The sequence below is a fragment of the Lepus europaeus genome, chromosome 8, assembly GCF_033115175.1.
Source record: "Lepus europaeus isolate LE1 chromosome 8, mLepTim1.pri, whole genome shotgun sequence".
NCBI classification, from domain to species: Eukaryota; Metazoa; Chordata; class Mammalia; order Lagomorpha; family Leporidae; genus Lepus; species Lepus europaeus.
In genome coordinates, this window is record NC_084834.1 from 90,232,446 (window position 1) to 90,251,312 (window position 18,867).

Here is an 18,867-nt window from a genome sequence, read left to right on the forward strand (position 1 = left end):
AATCTTTCTGAAGAGCTTTTCTAAGTGGCTTCAGTTGTGGAGAATTCTACTCAATGTCAGGAAAAAGCATTTTCTCCTGCCAAACTGTAAACATAGAAGCCGACACTCTCAAGCTGGGAGAAGTTCATCCGGCCTGACACCCAATCAGCAGGCCATGCTTGTCAAGTGTAAGTCCCTTATTTTATGCCTTTGAGACCAAGATTTTAAGGACTTTTTAAAAATTAATACCACACATAAGCCTTATTAATTCTCCCAGAGAGGTTCAAAGCATACTGAAATCACAGTCCAATGTTTCTCAGCAAGACTTACATTCACAAAGAAGGTAGAAAAGGCCTCCTTTATTTCAGTTCAAGCATATTAACCAAAAAGTTTTTATGTTAAATTTTAAAATAAATAAATAAACCTATTTTTGTTTTATCTTAGGCCCACTTCTGTCCTCTAGCTACAAAGTAGCAAGCTTCAACTATCTGAAGAAGACTCCCACGATTCTATTCCCTAAACTTCCTCTACTTCATATGTCCCATCTGTAATCAGACTGGAATAAAGATGAAACAATGACAGTCCCTACTTCAAGCTGACAAGAATTAGTATCAAGGAACTTCCTAATGAATACCCTTAGCCACAATGTGTGTCCACCAAGAAGACAAAGGGTTAGTTTTCTCTCCTCGTCTGGCTTCCAAGTGATCTTGTTCCTTTTCTCTGGGATTTATAGTAACCACATGTCTCTCAAAAACTAACTTTAAGCCTTACCATTTTCTTCCTAACAAAAAAACACTAACCCACAAACACCTCCATCTCTCCCTGCTAGATTTTAATTCCTTTCTGAATATTTAAATTGATTTATAAATACAGTAGAGTAGAATGAAATCAACAGAATTAACTATTAATTTCTTAGACATATTTTTAAATTAAGATTTACTAAAAATGAGAATATGAGCTCTTGTTTGTTGATCTTGACCTTTATTGACCTTTATTTATTCAGAGTAACTGAAATTTTTCATAAAACTGATGACTACAGGCAAGCATACAGCAAGTTTTTGCTTTTGAAATGAATTTCAGTATAAGATCATGCAAAGCAAAATGTGAAACAAATAATTTAAAGAAAAACCAGACTGACACTAAATTACACATTCAGTGGTGGTACTGCTCCTGTAGGAGCTTGATGTGATGGGAATATTATAGGCCTCAGATCAGTGGGAGAAAGAACAAGCAAACAAGAACCACAGGGAAAGCAGTAGGTATGGCTGAAATGGAATTTATTCTGATTAGGATTCAGAATAAAGTTGTGAAAGTGCATAGGCCAAGCAGGCTACCTTGTGCAGTTCCCTGGTCTGAGTTCTGTGCCAGTGCCTCCGTCTTAGTGTGTGCTCCGTGGTTGGCCTCTGGCACACAAACAGGCCACCAGCTATGACCCATGACAGCCAGCTTCAGACTCCTCACTCCAGTGTGCATCTCGTTTCTCTGCCACAAGTTTGATGAATTGAGAGTGACTGGCATAAAGCTCCAGTTTATCGCTGATGTCCACCCATTTCACTTTTCCAGCATCATCTCCAGCTTCTAGGGTAATATTGTCCATTATCTCACCTGATTACCAAAGAAAAACCAACACTAAGAAAAAGGAATTCATTTATTCATTTCTTTTTTCAGCATAATTATGTTATCTTCAAGTATTTTTACTAAAACTAATCTTAAATTATCACTGTATTGGGTGACAAAGTGAATTACAAACTAAAATATTCCAAAATGTCCAAAGTTCTACCAAGTTCCTAAATTTTATGTAGATATACCAGTAAGAGTTTCTTTTTAAAAAGAATACTATCCTTTAAAAAATTATGAGTATGAAATTTTATACCAAAATAAATCTCAAAAGGGTTACAGACCTAAATGTAAAAAAAGAAGAAATAACTGGTGACTCCTTTTATAGCTTTAAAGTAAGTGGACTTTTCTATGCATGATACCAAATTAGAAACCAACAAAAAATATTTATATGTAAAATATTTCTAGGGGCCGGCACTGTGGCACAGTGGGTTAAAACCCCAGCCTGCAGCACCGGCATCCCGTATGGGTGCCAGTTCGAGTCCTGGCTGCTCCTCTTCTGATCCAGCTCTCTGCTATGGCCTGGGAAAGCAACAGAAGATGGCCCAAGTCCTTGGGTCCCTGCACCCACATGGGAGATGCGGAAGAAGCTCCTGGCTCCTGGCTTCCGATCATCTCAGCTCTGGCCATTGCAGTCACTTGGGGAGTAAACCAACAGAATGGAAGACCTCTCTCTCTCTGGCTCTACCTCTCTCTCTGTAACTCTTTCATATAAATAAAATAAATCTTATAAAAAATATTTCTAGCTATAATTATAAAAATTAAAAATAAGTACTCTCCATCACAATACAGGATGTAAACAGTACATTTTTATATGAAAATTTGGCAATGTTTGGCCGGCGCTGTGGCTTAACAGGCTAATCCTTCGCCTTGCGGTGCAGGCACACCGGGTTCTAGTCCTGGTTGGGGCGCCGGATTCTATCCCGGTTGCCCCTCTTCCAGGCCAGCTCTCTGCTATGGCCTGGGAAGGCAGTGGGGGATGGCCCAAGTCCTTGGGCCCTGCACCTGCATGGGAGACCAGGAGAAGCACCTGGCTCCTGCCTTCGGATCAGCATGATACGCCGGCCGCGGCGGCCATTGGAGCGTGAACCAACGGCAAAAAGGAAGACCTTTCTCTCTGTCTCTCTCTCACTGTCCACTCTGCCTGTCAAAAAAAAAAAAAAAAAAACTAATCCTTGGGCCTGCGCTGTGGCTCACTTGGTTAATCCTCCGCCTGCAGAGCCGGCATCCCATATGAGCACTGGGTTCTAGTCCCGGCTGCTCTTCTTCCAGTACAGCTCTCTGCTGTGGCCCGGGACGGTAGTGGAGGATGGCCCAAGTGCTTGGGTGCCTGCACCTGCATGGGAGACCAGGAAGAAACACCTGGCTCCTGGCTTTGGATTGGCGCTGTGCCAGCCGTAACAGCCATTTGGGGAGTGAACAAATCGAAGGAAGACCTTTCTCTCTGTCTCTCTCACTGTCTATAACTCTATCTGTCAAAAAAAAAAAAAAAGAACTAATCCTTTAGCATACAAGTTTCTAAATGTCACTGCTAAAATGGTTCCTCTTTGTGTACTCTCATTATAACTACAACCACCAACCATCAATAGAGAAAAAGAATTAACTTTAGGGGCCAGCATTTTGTGACAGCACATCCCATGTGAGCTCTAGTTCATGTCCCAGCTGCTCCACGTTCAATTCAACTCCCTGCTAATGGACCAGGAAAAGCAGCGGAGGATGGCCAAAGTGTCTGGGCTCCTACCACCCACAAGAGAGACCCGGATGAAGCTCCTGGATCATGGCTTTGGCCTGGGCCAGCACTGGCTGTTGTGGCCATCTGGGAAGTGAACCAGAAAATGGAAGATCTCTCTCTTGGTATCTCCCTCTCTCTCTGTAACCCTAACTTTCAAATAAACAAATAAATCTTTTTGAAAAAAGTATACTTTGGTCCAAAAGTTAAATTGAAGTTCTCATTATTATCTAAAGAAAAGCTTCCTCTAACATCATGTTCTTTATCAGAACTAGTAATATCTGAAAGGTTTTTACTCCCAGTTCTGGTTACCTAATAAACTATACAAAACAAAATTTCTAAATAGTTTAAAGAGGTATGGTCTGACATGCAAACAGTTTGGATGTTACCACTCCCATTATCACAAGAAAAAAAGCTGAACAAAATGAAAATCAACAACTCTTCTTAGATGCATAAAAGAATTGAAGTCACAGTGTACTCTGACACCCCAAAAACTGGAGAGACAGGAAAATAATGGGCAATCACAAATGACCGGTAACAGAAGCCCACCACTGAAGCCAGCAAAACTGTTGAAAAAACTTAAAGGATAACTGACTAATTGCTGGCAACTAATCTGTGAACTAACATGAGAGATAACATATCCTGGAAGCCCAGTCTTAGCGCTGGGGTGGAAGAACATAACTGTGACTTTTGCTTGCAGGAATGTTACCAGGTTTTCTGGGCGAAGACTGGAGAAAAATTCCCTCTCACTTCCACCATGGATAGGGGAAAAGCAACCATTTTTGAAATATGTCCACAGCCTACTGCCCTCAGGAAAAAGTACTTTACCAAGACCTACCATACTAAGGAAAGGAAAATACCCAATTCCAGCTCTGTCTGTCTTCCTGTGTCACGTAAGGATGGTAAGAGGAGGAGTGGAAGCTGAGAAGCAGTTGTGACGGTGAGAGCGCAGGAGCAGAGGCTCACTAAAAGACTGAGAGAACCTCAGACTTTTCCTGTGAGTCCCCTGAATTCATGCCTAGCTTTCAAAAAACACTAGAAGGGGCCAGCATTGTAATGTAGCAGGTAAAGCCACTGCCTGCAGTGCTGGCATCCCATATGGGTGCCAGTTCGAGTCCCGGCTGCTCCACTTCCAGTCCAGCTATCCGCTATGGCCTGGGAAAGCAGTAGAAGATGGCCCAAGTCCTTGGGCCCCTGTACCCACGTGGGAGACCCGGAGGAAGCTCCTGGCTCCTGGCTTCAGATAAGCCCAGCTCCAGCCGTTGTGGCCAATTGGAGAATGAACCAGCAGATGGAAGACCTCTCTCTCTCTCTCTGCCTCTCCTTCTCTCTCTGTGTAACTCTGACTTTCAAATAAATGATAAATAAATCCTTAAAAAAAATAAACACTAGAAGGCATGCTAAAAGTCCAAAATAGCCTAAAGAGACAAAGTAAGCCTTAGAACCAAACTTAGATATGACAGAAATTTGGGAATTATTAGGATATTTATTATTTTTTTAAGCGCTCTAGGCTTTTTTATTTATTTATTTATTTATTTATTTATGCAGAGTGGACAGTGAGAGAGAGAGAGACAGAGAGAAAGGTCTTCCTTTTTGCCGTTGGTTCACCCTCCAATGGCCGCCGCGGCCGGCTCATCGCGCTGATCCGAAGGCAGGAGCCAGGTGCTTCTTCCTGGTCTCCCATGCGGGTGCAGGGCCCAAGGACTTGGGCCATCCTCCACTGCCTTCCCGGGCCACAGCAGAGAGCTGGCCTGGAAGAGGGGCAACCAGGATAGAATCCGGCGCCCCAACCAGGACTAGAACCCGGTGTGTCGGCGCCGCAAGGCAGAGGATTAGCCTGTTAAGCCACGGCGCTGGCCAGGATATTTATTTTAAAATTTAAAGAGAAAAAGGGAGAATGAAAATAATGAACCCATAACCTATACAAGTATAATCAATCTGAAGAATCAGTCATTGTTTTTAACCCCAAAAATAAAGTTAATAAATTTATCTGAACTTAAGTTGTACAGACCTTCTTCTAAGCTGCACTTGAGTATTTCTTCAGAATTCTCAATACCACAAGGATAATTCTTTTACTCTCTTGATTATAACGGTTGTATAGAATAAATGGAAATAGCACTGGGAGTTACCCCAGGCTCAACAAGAAAAGGTAGAGAATGGGGATGGATTGTAGCACAGTGGGTAAACCTACAACAAAAGCATCCCATTTGTGCGGCAGTTCAAGCCTCAGCTGCCCCACTTACAATCCCGCTCCCTGCTAATGGTGTGAGAAAAGCAGCAACAGATGGCCAAGTGCTTAGGCCCCTGCACCCACATGGGAGACCCAGAAGTTTCTGACTCCTGGCTTTGGTTTGGCTCAATCCCGGCCATTGCAATCATCTTGGAGGTGAGCCAAAACATAGAAGATCTCTTTGTCTCACCTTCTCTCCCTCCAACTCTGACTTTCAAATAAATTAAAAAAAAAAAAAAAAAAAAAAAAAAGAATTCAGAGAATATTGATCATCTACTTTTAGTCCATTTTACAAGTGAAAAAAACTGACTCCAAGAGGACAAGTGATTTGCACAAGGTCACACAGCTCTGAAGAGCCATGAGTACAACATTCAGTTCACTGACAAGGCCCTCACTTCATTATGCTACAGACAGAAACAAATATTTAAACTGTCATCTAATTTATTAACAAAATGTTATATTTCAAGGGACATACTTATATTCAATGTTTAAAGATCCCAATCGCCCTTAAGGCATTCAGATCCGGCTGAAAAGCCCATGAGAGTATTTCAGGCATGGAAAGCCAAGACACTCTGGCAAAAAAAAAAAAAAAAAAAAAAAAAAAAAAACAAACCTAAATGAAAGATCTCCGTGAATGAGATTCCAGTGGAAAGAACAGGTCATCAAAGAAGGAGGTACCTTTCTCTGAAGGGAGGAGAGAACTTCTACTTTGACTATGACCTTGTCTAAATATGATAAGAATCGGCAAACTCAAAAGGCTTCCATAGCTTTGGCAACTCATAACAAGAGCCTAGGGAGATTTCTGACACCATAAACGAGAGTGTCAATTTGTTAATTTGTTAAGTCAACAACAGGAGTCACTGTGCACTTACTCCTCATGTAGGATCTCTGTCCTAAATGTGCTGTACATTGTGATTTAACGCTATAACTAGTACTCAAACAGTATTTTTCACTTTGTGTTTCTGTGTGGATGCAAACTGTTGAAATCTTTAATTAATGTATACTAAACTGATCTTCTGTATATAAAGATAATTGAAAATGAATCTTGATGTGAATAGAAGGGGAGAGGGAGCGGGAAAGGGGAGGGTTGCGGGTGGGAGGAAAGTTATGGGGGGGAAAGGCATTGTAATCCATAACCTGTACTTTGGAAATTTATATGCATTAAATAAAAGTTAAAAAAAAAAAAACATTGTGGCAAAAAAATAAATAAAAATAAAGATCCCAATCGTTAAAGATTAGATTTTCTCTTTCTTTTTTTTTTTTTAATTAGTCCTGCCCTCAGTTCTTATGTATGTCCCTGTCTCTTTCACTAAACTGGGGACATGGGAAGCGGATGGAGACCTTTCCTTTCTGTTTGGAGCAGGAACTGGTTCTTGTCTCCTGTTTCCTCCACATCGCTGATGGGGCTGTGTGAACCAGTAGCAGCAGCAGCGGCAGAAAGAAATTAATGTGGATAAAGGGATCTATAGGTAAAAGGGAAACTGCCACATGATCCAGAGATCAGAGTTTGCTCCAAGCTGACATGTACTCCGGCAAGGAGTACTTTCACAGACGAGCTTCCCTGGCCCAGCAGTGAATGGAGTGGAACCGGAGACGTGAGAAGTGACAGATGCTGCCACACCCTAGATCCACTCAGGTTCCTACAACCACGACTTCCATGCGCTGGTCCACGGGGAGCAAAGCTGCTTAAAGCAATGCTGGGCGCCAAAGGCCAGAGAGGAAGGTGCCCAAGTCAATCCCACCCCCACGCTTTCCCATGGAGCCCATTGTGCGGGAGAAGTGTGCCCCTGCCTGCTTGTTCGTGCGACTCCCAGGCGCTCGCCACCGCCAAGGGGCGCGGGGGCCAGCGCGAGCCTTGGTGGCCCGAGAGTGGATTGCGGGGGAGAGCCTAGTGTCCCCTTTCTTTTTGTAGTAAGGGAATTGACTCCCCCCAAAAAAGTTTTAAAATTTGAAAAAGTATATGTTTCTTAGCACCAAATATTTTGGTACTGGTTTGTGCTTTAATAATGCATGTTTATCATAAAAATATTTCAAACAGATGTAGGGCAAGATGACGGAATAGGAAGGGAGCACACTGATAGTCCGGGAAGAGACAGTTAAATGAAAGTGGAAATACTGCAGGTTCAAAGAAGAGTAGGGGAAGAAACAGCAGAGGAAACTCTTCCGGAACTAGTGATTCATAGTGGACCTGCGTGGAGGGCATGGGAGCCCACGGCTCAGGGCACCAGCGGCAGAATCAACGCACCAGCACTGGAATGCAAGGTGAGCCAAACCTCAATAGCCCGAGACACCGGCGGGAAAGCAGAAAGAGGAGACTAGAGGGAACAAGGCTTGAAACCCCATGGGGAAAAGTTCAACAGGCTAACGAGAAGAGAGAGGAAAAAAAAAAAAGTGACCGATACAGACACGAGTTTCTCTCTCTCTGCTCACCTCTCAAAGGCGAACAAGACAAAGAGCAGGAGCCATTCTGGACATACGTCATAAGCGGGCGACCTCAGGGCTTCACATGCCCTCAGCCAAGCAGAATAACCTGACTGGGGGGTGAAGGGGTGTGAAATAACAGATTAGGACCTAGTGAATGTGTGGTGCTAATGAACTGAGACTGTGAAAAAAGAGTCAGAGGGAGAGAGAACTCACGGAATTCAGGTGAGTACTCTCCAGAGACGCTACAATTCAGAAACCTTGGCAACCCAGTGGGAGTCTGCAGGAGAATTGGAACCCACACTGAGGGCAGCACAGATTCCCTGTGTGGTCCTTGGGAAAGAGCTTCCGATCTCTGGCTCCTGTGGGTATATCATTCGCCTGCTAACTACCTTTAATTCCGCTCAGCTGTGCAGAATTACTTCTCTTCTGAATTTAAAAAAAAAAAAAAAAAAGAAAGAAAGAAAGAAAGAAAGAGATTTACCACGCCTAACCTCAGAGTGTCACCTTTGGCACACCCTTAACCCTGAGGAACCAAACAGAGCTCTCAGACTACACCCATCTCAAGCCTCTAAGGCTCCATCAAAAGCAAACAGTCCACCTAATTCAGTCAAAGTATAACAAGGAAAAAAACCACCACAGCGAGGGAAGAAGAATCCAAAGAATATCTCCACAATTGCAAACAACAGACACAGAAACCAAGGTAACAAGAACAAGGAAGACACTATGATGCCACCGAATGCACAAGACACCCCAAGCCAAGATTATGAAGATGATGAGATGGAAGAAATGCAAGATACGGATTTCAAAAAATTTGTAAGAACATTTAGTAGTTTTCAAAAACAAATACTTGAGCTACGTAAATCCTTATTGGAAAGGATATAAAATCTCTCTCGTGAAAATGAAATCTTAAAGAGGAGTAAAAATAAAACGCAGACATTAGTAGAACAGGAAAGTGTGATAGTGAAGAGAAATCAAAATGAAATGAAGAACTCAATAGATCAAATGACAAACACATTAAAGAGCCTTAAAAACAGAGTCAGTGAAACAGAAGAGAGAATATCGGACTTAGAAGACAGAGCACAGGAAAGTATACAGTCAAACCAAAGAAAAGAAGAGGAAATTAGAAATCTAAAAAATACTTTTGGGAATCTACTGGATATTATTAAAAAAAAAACCAACATTCGGGTTCTAGGAGTTCCTGAAGGCATGGAGAGAAAGAAAGGATTAGAAGGCCTTTTTAGTGAGATACTAACAGAAAACTTCCCGGGTGTGGAGCAGGACAGAGACATCCTAGTACAGGAAGCTCATAGAACCCCTAATAAACATGACCAAAAGAGATCTTCACCATGACACGTTGCAATCAAACTCACCACAGTGAAACATAAAGAAAAGATCCTAAAATGTGCAAGAGGGAAACATCAGATTACTCTCAGAGGATCTCCAATTAGACTCATAGCAGACTTCTCATCAGAAACCCTACTGGCTAGAGGGAATGGCAAGACATAGCCCACGTACTAAGAGAGAAAAACTGCCAGCCCAGAATATTATACCCTGCAAAGCTCTCATTTGTGAATGAAGGTGAAATAAAGACCTTTCATAGCAAACAGAAAATAAAAGAATTTGTCACCACTTGTCCAGCCCTGCAAAAGATGCTTAAAGATGTGTTACACAAGAAACACAGAAACACGGTCACCAATATGAAAGAAGGTAAAGGAAGGAAACCTCACAGCAAAAGATCACAGGAAGTTCAGAGCATATATTAGAAAATATCTTTGGGAAATGGCAGGGCAAAGTCACTACTTCTCAATAGTCACATTGAATGTTAATGGCCTGAACTGTCCAGTTAAAAGACACAGATTGGCTGATTGGGTTAAGGAACAGAACCCATCTATTTGCTGCTTACAAGAAACACATCTTTCCAACAAAGATGCATGCAGACTGAAAGTGAAAGGCTGGAAAAAGATATACCAAGCCAACAAAAATGAAAAAAAGAGCAGGTGTAGCCATCTTAATATCAGACAAAATAAACTTTAACACAAAAACTGTTAAGAGAGACAAAGATGGGCACTATATAATGATTAAGGGATCCATTCAACAGGAAGATATAACGATTATCGATGTATATGCACCTAATTACAGGGCACCGGTTTATTTAAAAGATTTGTTAAGGGACTTAAAGAGAGACTTAGACTCCAATACAATAGTACTGGGGACTTCAATACTCCACTCTCAGAAATAGACAGATCAACAGGACAGAAGATCAACAAGGAGACAGTAGATTTAAACGACACTATAGCCCAAATGGATCTAACAGATATCTACAGAACTTTTCATCCTACACATAAAGCATTTACATTCTTCTCAGCAGTACATGGAACCTTCTCTAGGACTGACCACATACTAGGCCATAAAGCAAGTCTCAGGAAATTCAAAAGAATTAGAATCATACCATGCAGCTTCTCAGACCATAAAGGAATGAAGTTGGAAATTAGCAACTCAGGAATCCCTAGAGCATATGCAAACACATAGAGGTTGAAAAACATGCTCCTGAATGAACAATGGGTCATAGAAGAATCAAAAGAGAAATCAAAAAGTTTCTGGAAGCTAATGAAGATAACATCACAACATACCAAAACTTATGGGATACAACAAAAGCAGTGTTAAGAGGAAAGTTTATAGCAATAGGTGCCTACATCAAGAAATTGGAAAGGCACCAAATAGATGAACTTTCAATTCATCTCAAGGATCTAGAAAAACTGCAGCAAACCAGATCCAAATCTAGTAGGAGAAGAGAAATAATTAAAATCAGAGAAGAAATCAACAGGATTGAATCCAAAAAAACATTACAAAAAAAATCAGCCAAACGAGGAGTTGGTTTTTTGAAAAAATGTGAACAAAATTGACACCCCATTGACCCAACTAACCAAAAAAAAGAACAGAAAAGACCCAAATCAATAAAATCAGAGATGAAAAAGGAAACGTAACAACAGACACCACAGAAATAAAAAGAATCATCAGAAATTACTACAAGGACTTGTATGCCAGGAAACAGGGAAATCTATCAGAAAGGGATAGATTTCTGGACACATGCAACCTACCTAAATTGAACCAGGAAGACATAGAAAACCTAAACAGACCCATAACTGAGGCAGAAATTGAAACAGTAATAAAGGCCCTCCCAACAAAGAAAAGTCCAGGACCAGATGGATTCACTGCTGAAATCTACCAGACATTTAAAGAAGAACTAACTCCAATTCTCCTCAAACTATTCAGAACAATCAAAAAGGATGGAATCCTCCCAAATTCTTTGTATGAAGCCAGCATCACCTTAATTCCTAAGCTAGAGAAAGATGCAGCATTGAAAGAAAATTACAGACCAATATCCCTGATGAATATAGATGCAAAAATCCTCAATAAAATTCTCGCCAATAGAATACAACAACACATCAGAAAAATCATCCACCCAGACCAGGTGGGATTTATCCCTCGTATGCAGGGATGGTTCAATGTTTACAAAACAATCAATGTGATACACCATATTAACAGCCTGCAGAAGAAAAACCATATGATTATCTCAATAGATGCAGAGAAAGCATCCGATAAAATTCAACACCCTTTCATGATGAAAACTCTAAGCAAATTGGGTATAGAAGGAACATTCCTCAATACAATCAAAGCAATTTGTGAAAAACCCACGGCCAGCACCCTATTGAATGGGAGAAGTTAGAAGCATTTCCACTGAGATCTGGTACCAGACAGGGATGCCCACTCTCACCACTGCTATTCAGTATAGTTCTGGAAGTCTTAGCCAGAGACATCAGGCAAGAAAAAGAAATTAAAGGAATACAAATTGGGAAGGAAGAAGTCCAATTATCCCTCTTTGCAGATGATATGATTCTTTATTTAGGGGATCCAAAGAACTCTACTAAGACACTATTGGAACTCATAGAAGAGTTTGGCAAAGTAGCAGGTTATAAAATCAATGCACAAAAATCAACAGCCTTTGTATACACAGGCAATGCCACGGCTGAGAAAGAACTGCTAAGATCAAACCCATTCACAATAGCTACAAAAACAATCAGATACCTTGGAATAAACTTAACCAAGGACGTTAAAGATCTCTATGATGAGAATTACAAAACCTTAAAGAAAGAAATAGAAGAGGATACCAAAAAATGGAAAAATCTCCCATGCTCATGGATTGGAAGAATCAACATCATCAAAATGTCCATTCTCCCAAAAGCCATTTATAAATTCAATGTGATTCCAATCAAAATACCAAAGACATTCTTCTCAGATCTGAAAAAAATGATACTGAAATTCATATGGAGACACAGGAGACCTCGAATAGCTAAAGCAATCTTGTACAACAAAAACAAAGCTAGAGGCATCACAATACCTGATTTCAGGACATACTACAGGGCAGTTGTAATCAAAACAGCGTGGTACTGGTACAGAAACAGATGGATAGACCAATGGAACACAATAGAAACACCAGAAATCAACCCAAACATCTACAGCCAACTTATATTTGATCAAGGATCTAACACCAATTCCTGGAGCAAGGACAGTCTATTCAATAAATGGTGCTGGGAAAACTGGATCTCCACGTACAGAAGCATGAAGCAAGACCCCTACCTTTCATCTTACACAATAATCCACTCAACATGGATTAAAGACCTAAATCTATGACCCGACACCATCAATTATTAGAGAACATTGGAGAAACCCTGCAAGATATCAGCATCGGCAAAGACTTCTTGGAAAGGACCTCAGAGGCACAGGCAGTCAAAGCCAAAATTAACATTTGGGATTGCATCAAATTGAGAAGTTTTTGTACTGCAAAAGAAACAGTCAGGAAAGTGAAGAGGCAACCAACAGAATGGGGAAAAATATTTGCAAACTATGCAACAGATAAAGGGTTGATAACCAGAATCTACAAAGAAATCAAGAAACTCCACAACAACAAAACAAACAACCCACTTAAGAGATGGGCCAAGGACCACAATAGACATTTTTCAAAAGAGGAAATTCAAATGGCCAACAGGCACATGAAAAAATGTTCAAGATCACTAGCAATCAGGGAATTGCAAATCAAAACCACAATGAGGTTTCACCTCACCCCAGTTAGAATGGCTCACATTCAGAAATCTACCAACAACAGATGCTGGAGAGGATGTGGGGAAAAAGGGACACTAACCCACTGTTGGTGGGAATGCAAACTGGTTAAGCCTCTATGGAAGTCAGTCTGGAGATTTCTCAGAAACCTGAATGTAACCCTACCATACAACCCAGCCATCCCACTCCTTGGAATTTACCCAAAGGAAATTAATTTGGCAAACAAAAAAGCTGTCTGCACCTTAATGTTTACTGAAGCTCAATTCACAATAGCTAAGACCCAGAATCAACCCAAATGCCCATCAACAGTAGACTGGATAAAGAAATTATGGGACATGTACTCTATAGAATACTATGCAGCAGTCAAAAACAATGAAACTCGGTCATTTGCAACAAAATGGAGGAATCTGGAAAACATCATGCTGAGTGATTTAAGCCAGTCACAAAGGGACAAATATCATATGTCCTCCCTGATCAGTGACAACTAACCAACCACCAAAAAGGGAACCTGTTGAAGTGAAATGGACACTATGAGAAAGTGACTTGATCAGCCCTTGTCCTGACTGTTGATGTACAATTTAATACTTTATCCCCTTTAGTATTTTTTTTTTTGTTCTAGTTAATACTATTGGTTGAACTCTGTAATCAACACACATTTATTCTTAGGTGTTGAAATTTAACTGAAAAGTGATTCCTGTTAAACATAAGAGTGGGAATAAGAGAGGGAGGAGATGTACAGTTTGGGACATGCTCAATCAGACTTGCCCCAAATGGCAGAGTTAGAAATGTGCCAGGGGATTCCAATACAATCCCATCAAGGTGGCATGTACCAATGCCATCTCACTAGTCCAAGTGATCAATTTCAGTTCACAATTGATCACACTGATAGGTCTAAGAGTCAAAAGGATCACACAAACAAGACTAGTTTCTGCTAATACTAACTGATAGAATCAAAAAGGGAGCGAATGATCCATCATGGGAAGTGGTTATACAACAGACTCATAGAATGGCAGATGTCCTAAACAGCACTCTGGCCTCAGAATCAGCCCTTAAGGTACTCGGATCTGGCTGAAGAGCCCATGAGAGTATTTTAGGCATGGAAAGCCAAGACACTCTGGCAAAAAAAAAAAAAAAAAAGGCCTAAATGAAAGGTCTCTGCGAGTCAGATCCCAGTAGCAAGAATGGGCCATCAAAGAAGGAGGTACCTTTCTCTGAAGGGAGGACAGAACTTCTACTTTGACTATGACCTTGTGTAAATAAGATCGAAGTCAGTGAACTCAAGAGGCCTCCATAGCCTTGGAAACTCATGACTAGAGCCTAGGGAGATTTCTGACACCATAAACAAGAGTGTCAATTTGTTAAGTCAACAACAGGAGTCACTGTGCACTTACTCCTCATGTAGGATCTCTGTCCTAAATGTGCTGTACATTGTGATTTAATGCTACAACTAGTACTCAAACAGTATTTTACACTTTGTGTTTCTGTGTGGGTGCAAACTGATGAAATCTTTACTTAATATATACTAAATTGATCTTTTGTATATAAAGATAATTGAAAATGAATCTTGATGTGAATGGAATGGGAGAGGGAGCAGGAGATGGGAGGGGTACAGGTGGGAGGGAAGTTATTGGGGGGGAAAAAGCCATTGTAATCCATAAACTGTACCTTGGAAAATTATATTTACTAAATAAAAGTTTAAAAAAAATATTTCAAACAGTATGCTAGATATAAATCCCATTTAATTTATCACTGCCATACTTTCCATTCACATCCCCAGTTACTTCTGTTTATGTTTTCAATAAATGAAACTGAGCTGGCATTGCAGCTTGGCAGGTAAAGCTGCTGCCTGTAACACCGGTATCTCTTGTGGGCACTGGGTCACGTCCTTCTGCTCGACTTGCAATCCAGCTCCCTGCTAATGGCCTGGGGTAAAGCAGAGGAAGACAGGCCAAGCACTTGGGTCCCTGCCACACAAGTGAGAGACCTGGATGAAGTTCCTGGCTTCTGGATCTGGCCTGGCCATTGCAGACTTCTGGGGAGTGAACCAGCAGATAAAGGATCTCTCTCTCTCTTTCTACCTCTCTATCTTTAACTCTTTCAAATAAGTAAATAAGTATTTAAATAAATAAAAATAAGTGAAATATTACTATAAAAATAACAATACAATTTTAGCCCATAAACACAACCTTAATTCATATGCTACCAACAGATTAAAGAAATGGTGATAATACCTTTGAGGTTTTTCTCTATATATCCTTTGAATATCAACAATTTAACTTTTACATAAATACAATCCTACAATCAGTAGTTCATTGGCTTAAGATGCTAAAACTGTGCAGATGTAAGCATGCCCTAAGAGAACGCTTGGCTGATATTGATCCTCCAATGCCAGTCACTTCAATAAATACAAGATAAAATTACCTGTTTCATCATGGTAGTTCACAGCTTCTGTCTCCATCCATGCGTTATCAGTGTTTCGAGGATCATCTACATATCCCTTATATATCTATTTTTAAAGGAAACAGTTTTTAAAAAAGAAAAATTCTCAGGTTAAAACAGGAATGAGCAGATTCAAGTCCAGTAGATTCAGAAATGTAAACACTTTGTTATACAATAATACAAACATATTTAATAATACCGTATACTTAAAAATGTTTAAGATAACAATGTTTTTTACCCAAAAAAAGGTTTTTTTAATTGTTTATTTGAAAGGCAGCGAGAAAGAGAGAGAAAGACACACAGATGCAGATCTCTCATTTGCTAGTTCACTCCTAAATTTCCACAAAAGCCAGAGATAGGCCAAGACAAAGCTAGGAGCCAGGAACTCAATCCAGGTCTCTCAATGGGTGGCAGGAACCCAACTAGCTGAGCCATCACCTGCTGCTTCCCAGGGTGCACACTGGCAGGAATCTGGAATTAGCAGCAGAGCCAGAATTCGAACCCAGGCACTCTGATATGGGATGCAGGTGTCCCAAGCAGTATCGTAAGTACTGCACCAAATACCCATCCCAATTTTTTTATTTTAAATGCAAATATCATAGAACCTTTCAGAGTAGTAAATATGAGCCTTGTGGGGTTTTTTTTGTTTTTGTTTTTGTTTTTGTTTTTGTTTTTGACAGGCAGAGTTAGACAGTGAGAGAGAAAGACAGAGAGAAAGGTCCTCCTTCTGCTGGTTCACCCCCAAAATGGCCGCTATGGCCGGCGCGCAGCGCCAATTCAAAGCCAGGTGCTTCAGGGTCAAGAGTTCTTTAGGGGCCGGCACCGTGACTCACTAGGCTAATCCTCCGCCTGTGGCACCGGCACACCAGGTTCTAGTCCCAGTTGGGGCGCTGGTTCTGTCCCAGCTGCTCCTCTTCCAGTCCAGCTCTCTGCTGTAGCAAGGGAAGACAGTGGAGGATGGCCCAAGTCCTTGGGCCCTGCACCTGCATGGGAGACCAGAAGCACTTGTCTCCTGGCTTCGGACTGGCACTGCGCGCCGGCCACAGCGGCCATTGGAGGGTGAACCAACAGCAAAGGAAGACCTTTCTCTCTGTCTCTCTCTCACTGTCCACTTTGCCTGTCAAAAAAAAAAAAAAAAAGAGAGAGAGAGTTCTTTAGGGCATGAGCCCATTCTCTACCATCGGCAATATCAAATTTTATCATTGTGTGTTGCTCCTCTGTTTGTACTTGCTCAGGTACAACAATGGCCTGGGAGAGTAGTAAAAGATAGCCCAAGTCCTTGGCCCCCTGCACCCAACATGGGAGACCCAGAAGAAGCTCCTGGCTCCTGGCTTTGGATCTAGCCATTTTTGGAGTGAACCAGCAGATGGAAGACCTTTCTCTGTCTCTCCCTCTCTTTCTGTCTGTAATTCTGCCTCTCAATAAGTAAATCTTTAAAAAAAAGAAAAAGTGCAACAGCTGGGACACAAACTGGCATCCATATGAGATGCTGGCACCACAGGCAGCAGCTTTACCCACTATGCCACAGCACCGGCCCCTATTCATTTCCTTATTATTAGTGCACATTACAAATTTTTTTTTTAAACACCACTGAGTGTATAGATAAAAAAGTTGCCAGAGTTAAATGGTTATCAACCAGAAAAGTTCTGTATCACATAATTTAAAACGTGGGGCCAGTGCTGTGGCATAGCAGGTAAAGCCACCACCACCTGCAACACCAACATCCCACATGGGCACTGGTTCGAGTACAGACTGCTCCACTTCTGATTCAGCTTTCTACTAATGTGCCTGGGAAAGCAGCGGAAGCTCGTAGCTCCTGGCTTCAGCCTGGCCTAGGCCTGGCCATTGAGGCCATCTGAGGAGTGAACCAGTGGATGGACGACTCTCTCTCTGCCTCTCCCTCTCCGTAACTCCGCCTTTCAAATAAACAAACAGATCTTTAAAAGGGGGGGGGGGGGGAGTGGAAGGGAAGAGAGGGGAGGGGAGAGGAAGTAAATAGTTGCTCAAGAAGAGCTGAACTCACTTCTCTGCTAAAAACCGGTTTTCTGTTGGCTAGTACTCAGGAAGTACCTTGTTTATCACAGTAATTCACATCTAGTCTAAAGAAAAACTAAGTGAAAAAAGTAAAGATATAATTGACCTAAAGTTGGGCTATAAAATTTCAAATTGAAATCTATTTAAATAAAGATCTATAATTTAAGTTGCTTTTGTGAATATGGAATTCCACTTTATTTAGGGAAGGATGTATCAGATTTCCTGGTGAACTGGGAAGTCATTTTCAATAATCCATAGGACCGAATTCCTTCTAGGAACCACCATTTCTTACCACCAGATGATCCTGGCTGAAGAGTCTGTGCAACTGTTTCTCTATTTCTCTCTTTTCAGCACTGGATTTCTGTAAGGAGTTGAGAGCTTCCTCACCAAATTCTCTTTTCAGTGCGGCACTAATCTTCTCTCCTGGGTCCACCATGCCCTAAGAGTCAGATTTTTTAAAAAGTAAAAAGTTTTGATTCATTAAACCAATACTTATTGAGTGCTTCAGTTATTCTATCTGCCCATAATAGTGATCCTTATTTCTCCGTGATATTTTCTTCTCCAAATCACTTATTTCTAGTAGAAGCAGCCAATAATAATACATCATACAACTGGCCACAGTGATGGGTCTAGGGTGGAAAAGTGAGCCAATCAAACTCATTTCCATGTACTTTCCAAGTTGAAACTAGAAAAAGAAGGCCTGGAGGCAACAAAGAACAAAGTAGATCAATTTTTCTCCCATTGTTCATTCCATCCCATCCACACGGACATCTTCAACATTCCCAGGACATGCCATACTCCTACCTGTGGGCCTCTGCAGCTACTATCACCTTTGTCCACAATACTTTTCTGAAGGTATCCACATGGTTCATTCATTCACTTCCTTCAGATTTCTATTCAAATGTCAACTCCTCATGGAGGCCTTCTCTTAACTATCCTATCTAAAAATTGTGAGTCTTTAAATACTTCCTAAATAGGTCTCCTACCTACCTCTAGTATTTTTAATATTTATCCCCTTCAAACATACAACATATTTAATACATTCACCTTAAAGTATCTGTCTCTCCCATTGGAATATGAATACCAAAACACAGATTTTTGTTTATGCTGTTCTGTTGTACACTCTGTATCTATCATATTAACTGACAAAAAGGAAATATGTAAATATATTGATTAGATTAATAATTCTCAAGAGTGGTGCAGAAAGCAGCTCTCTGCCTGATCAGAATTTATAATGACAATAAAAATATTATATTCTATACACCTGAGTGGGAGACCAGCAGGGGGTACCTGGCTC

The 18,867-nt window shown here is 41.0% G+C and overlaps 1 protein-coding gene across 2 annotated transcripts in view; it reads right to left on the minus strand.

The window, feature by feature from the left end:
* Positions 1-1,239: 1,239 nt before the first annotated feature.
* NUDT9 (nudix hydrolase 9) overlaps positions 1,240-18,867 on the minus strand; it is a 35,074-nt gene continuing 17,446 nt past the window's right edge. For both annotated transcript variants that reach the window (XM_062199890.1, XM_062199889.1), the window contains exons 6-8: positions 17,863-18,009; positions 15,519-15,603; positions 1,240-1,584 (exon numbers count right to left, since the gene is read on the minus strand). In XM_062199890.1, the coding sequence (XP_062055874.1) occupies positions 1,406-1,584; positions 15,519-15,603; positions 17,863-18,009 (411 nt within the window). In that variant the 3' untranslated portion in view covers positions 1,240-1,405. The remainder of the gene's footprint in view (positions 1,585-15,518; positions 15,604-17,862; positions 18,010-18,867) is intronic.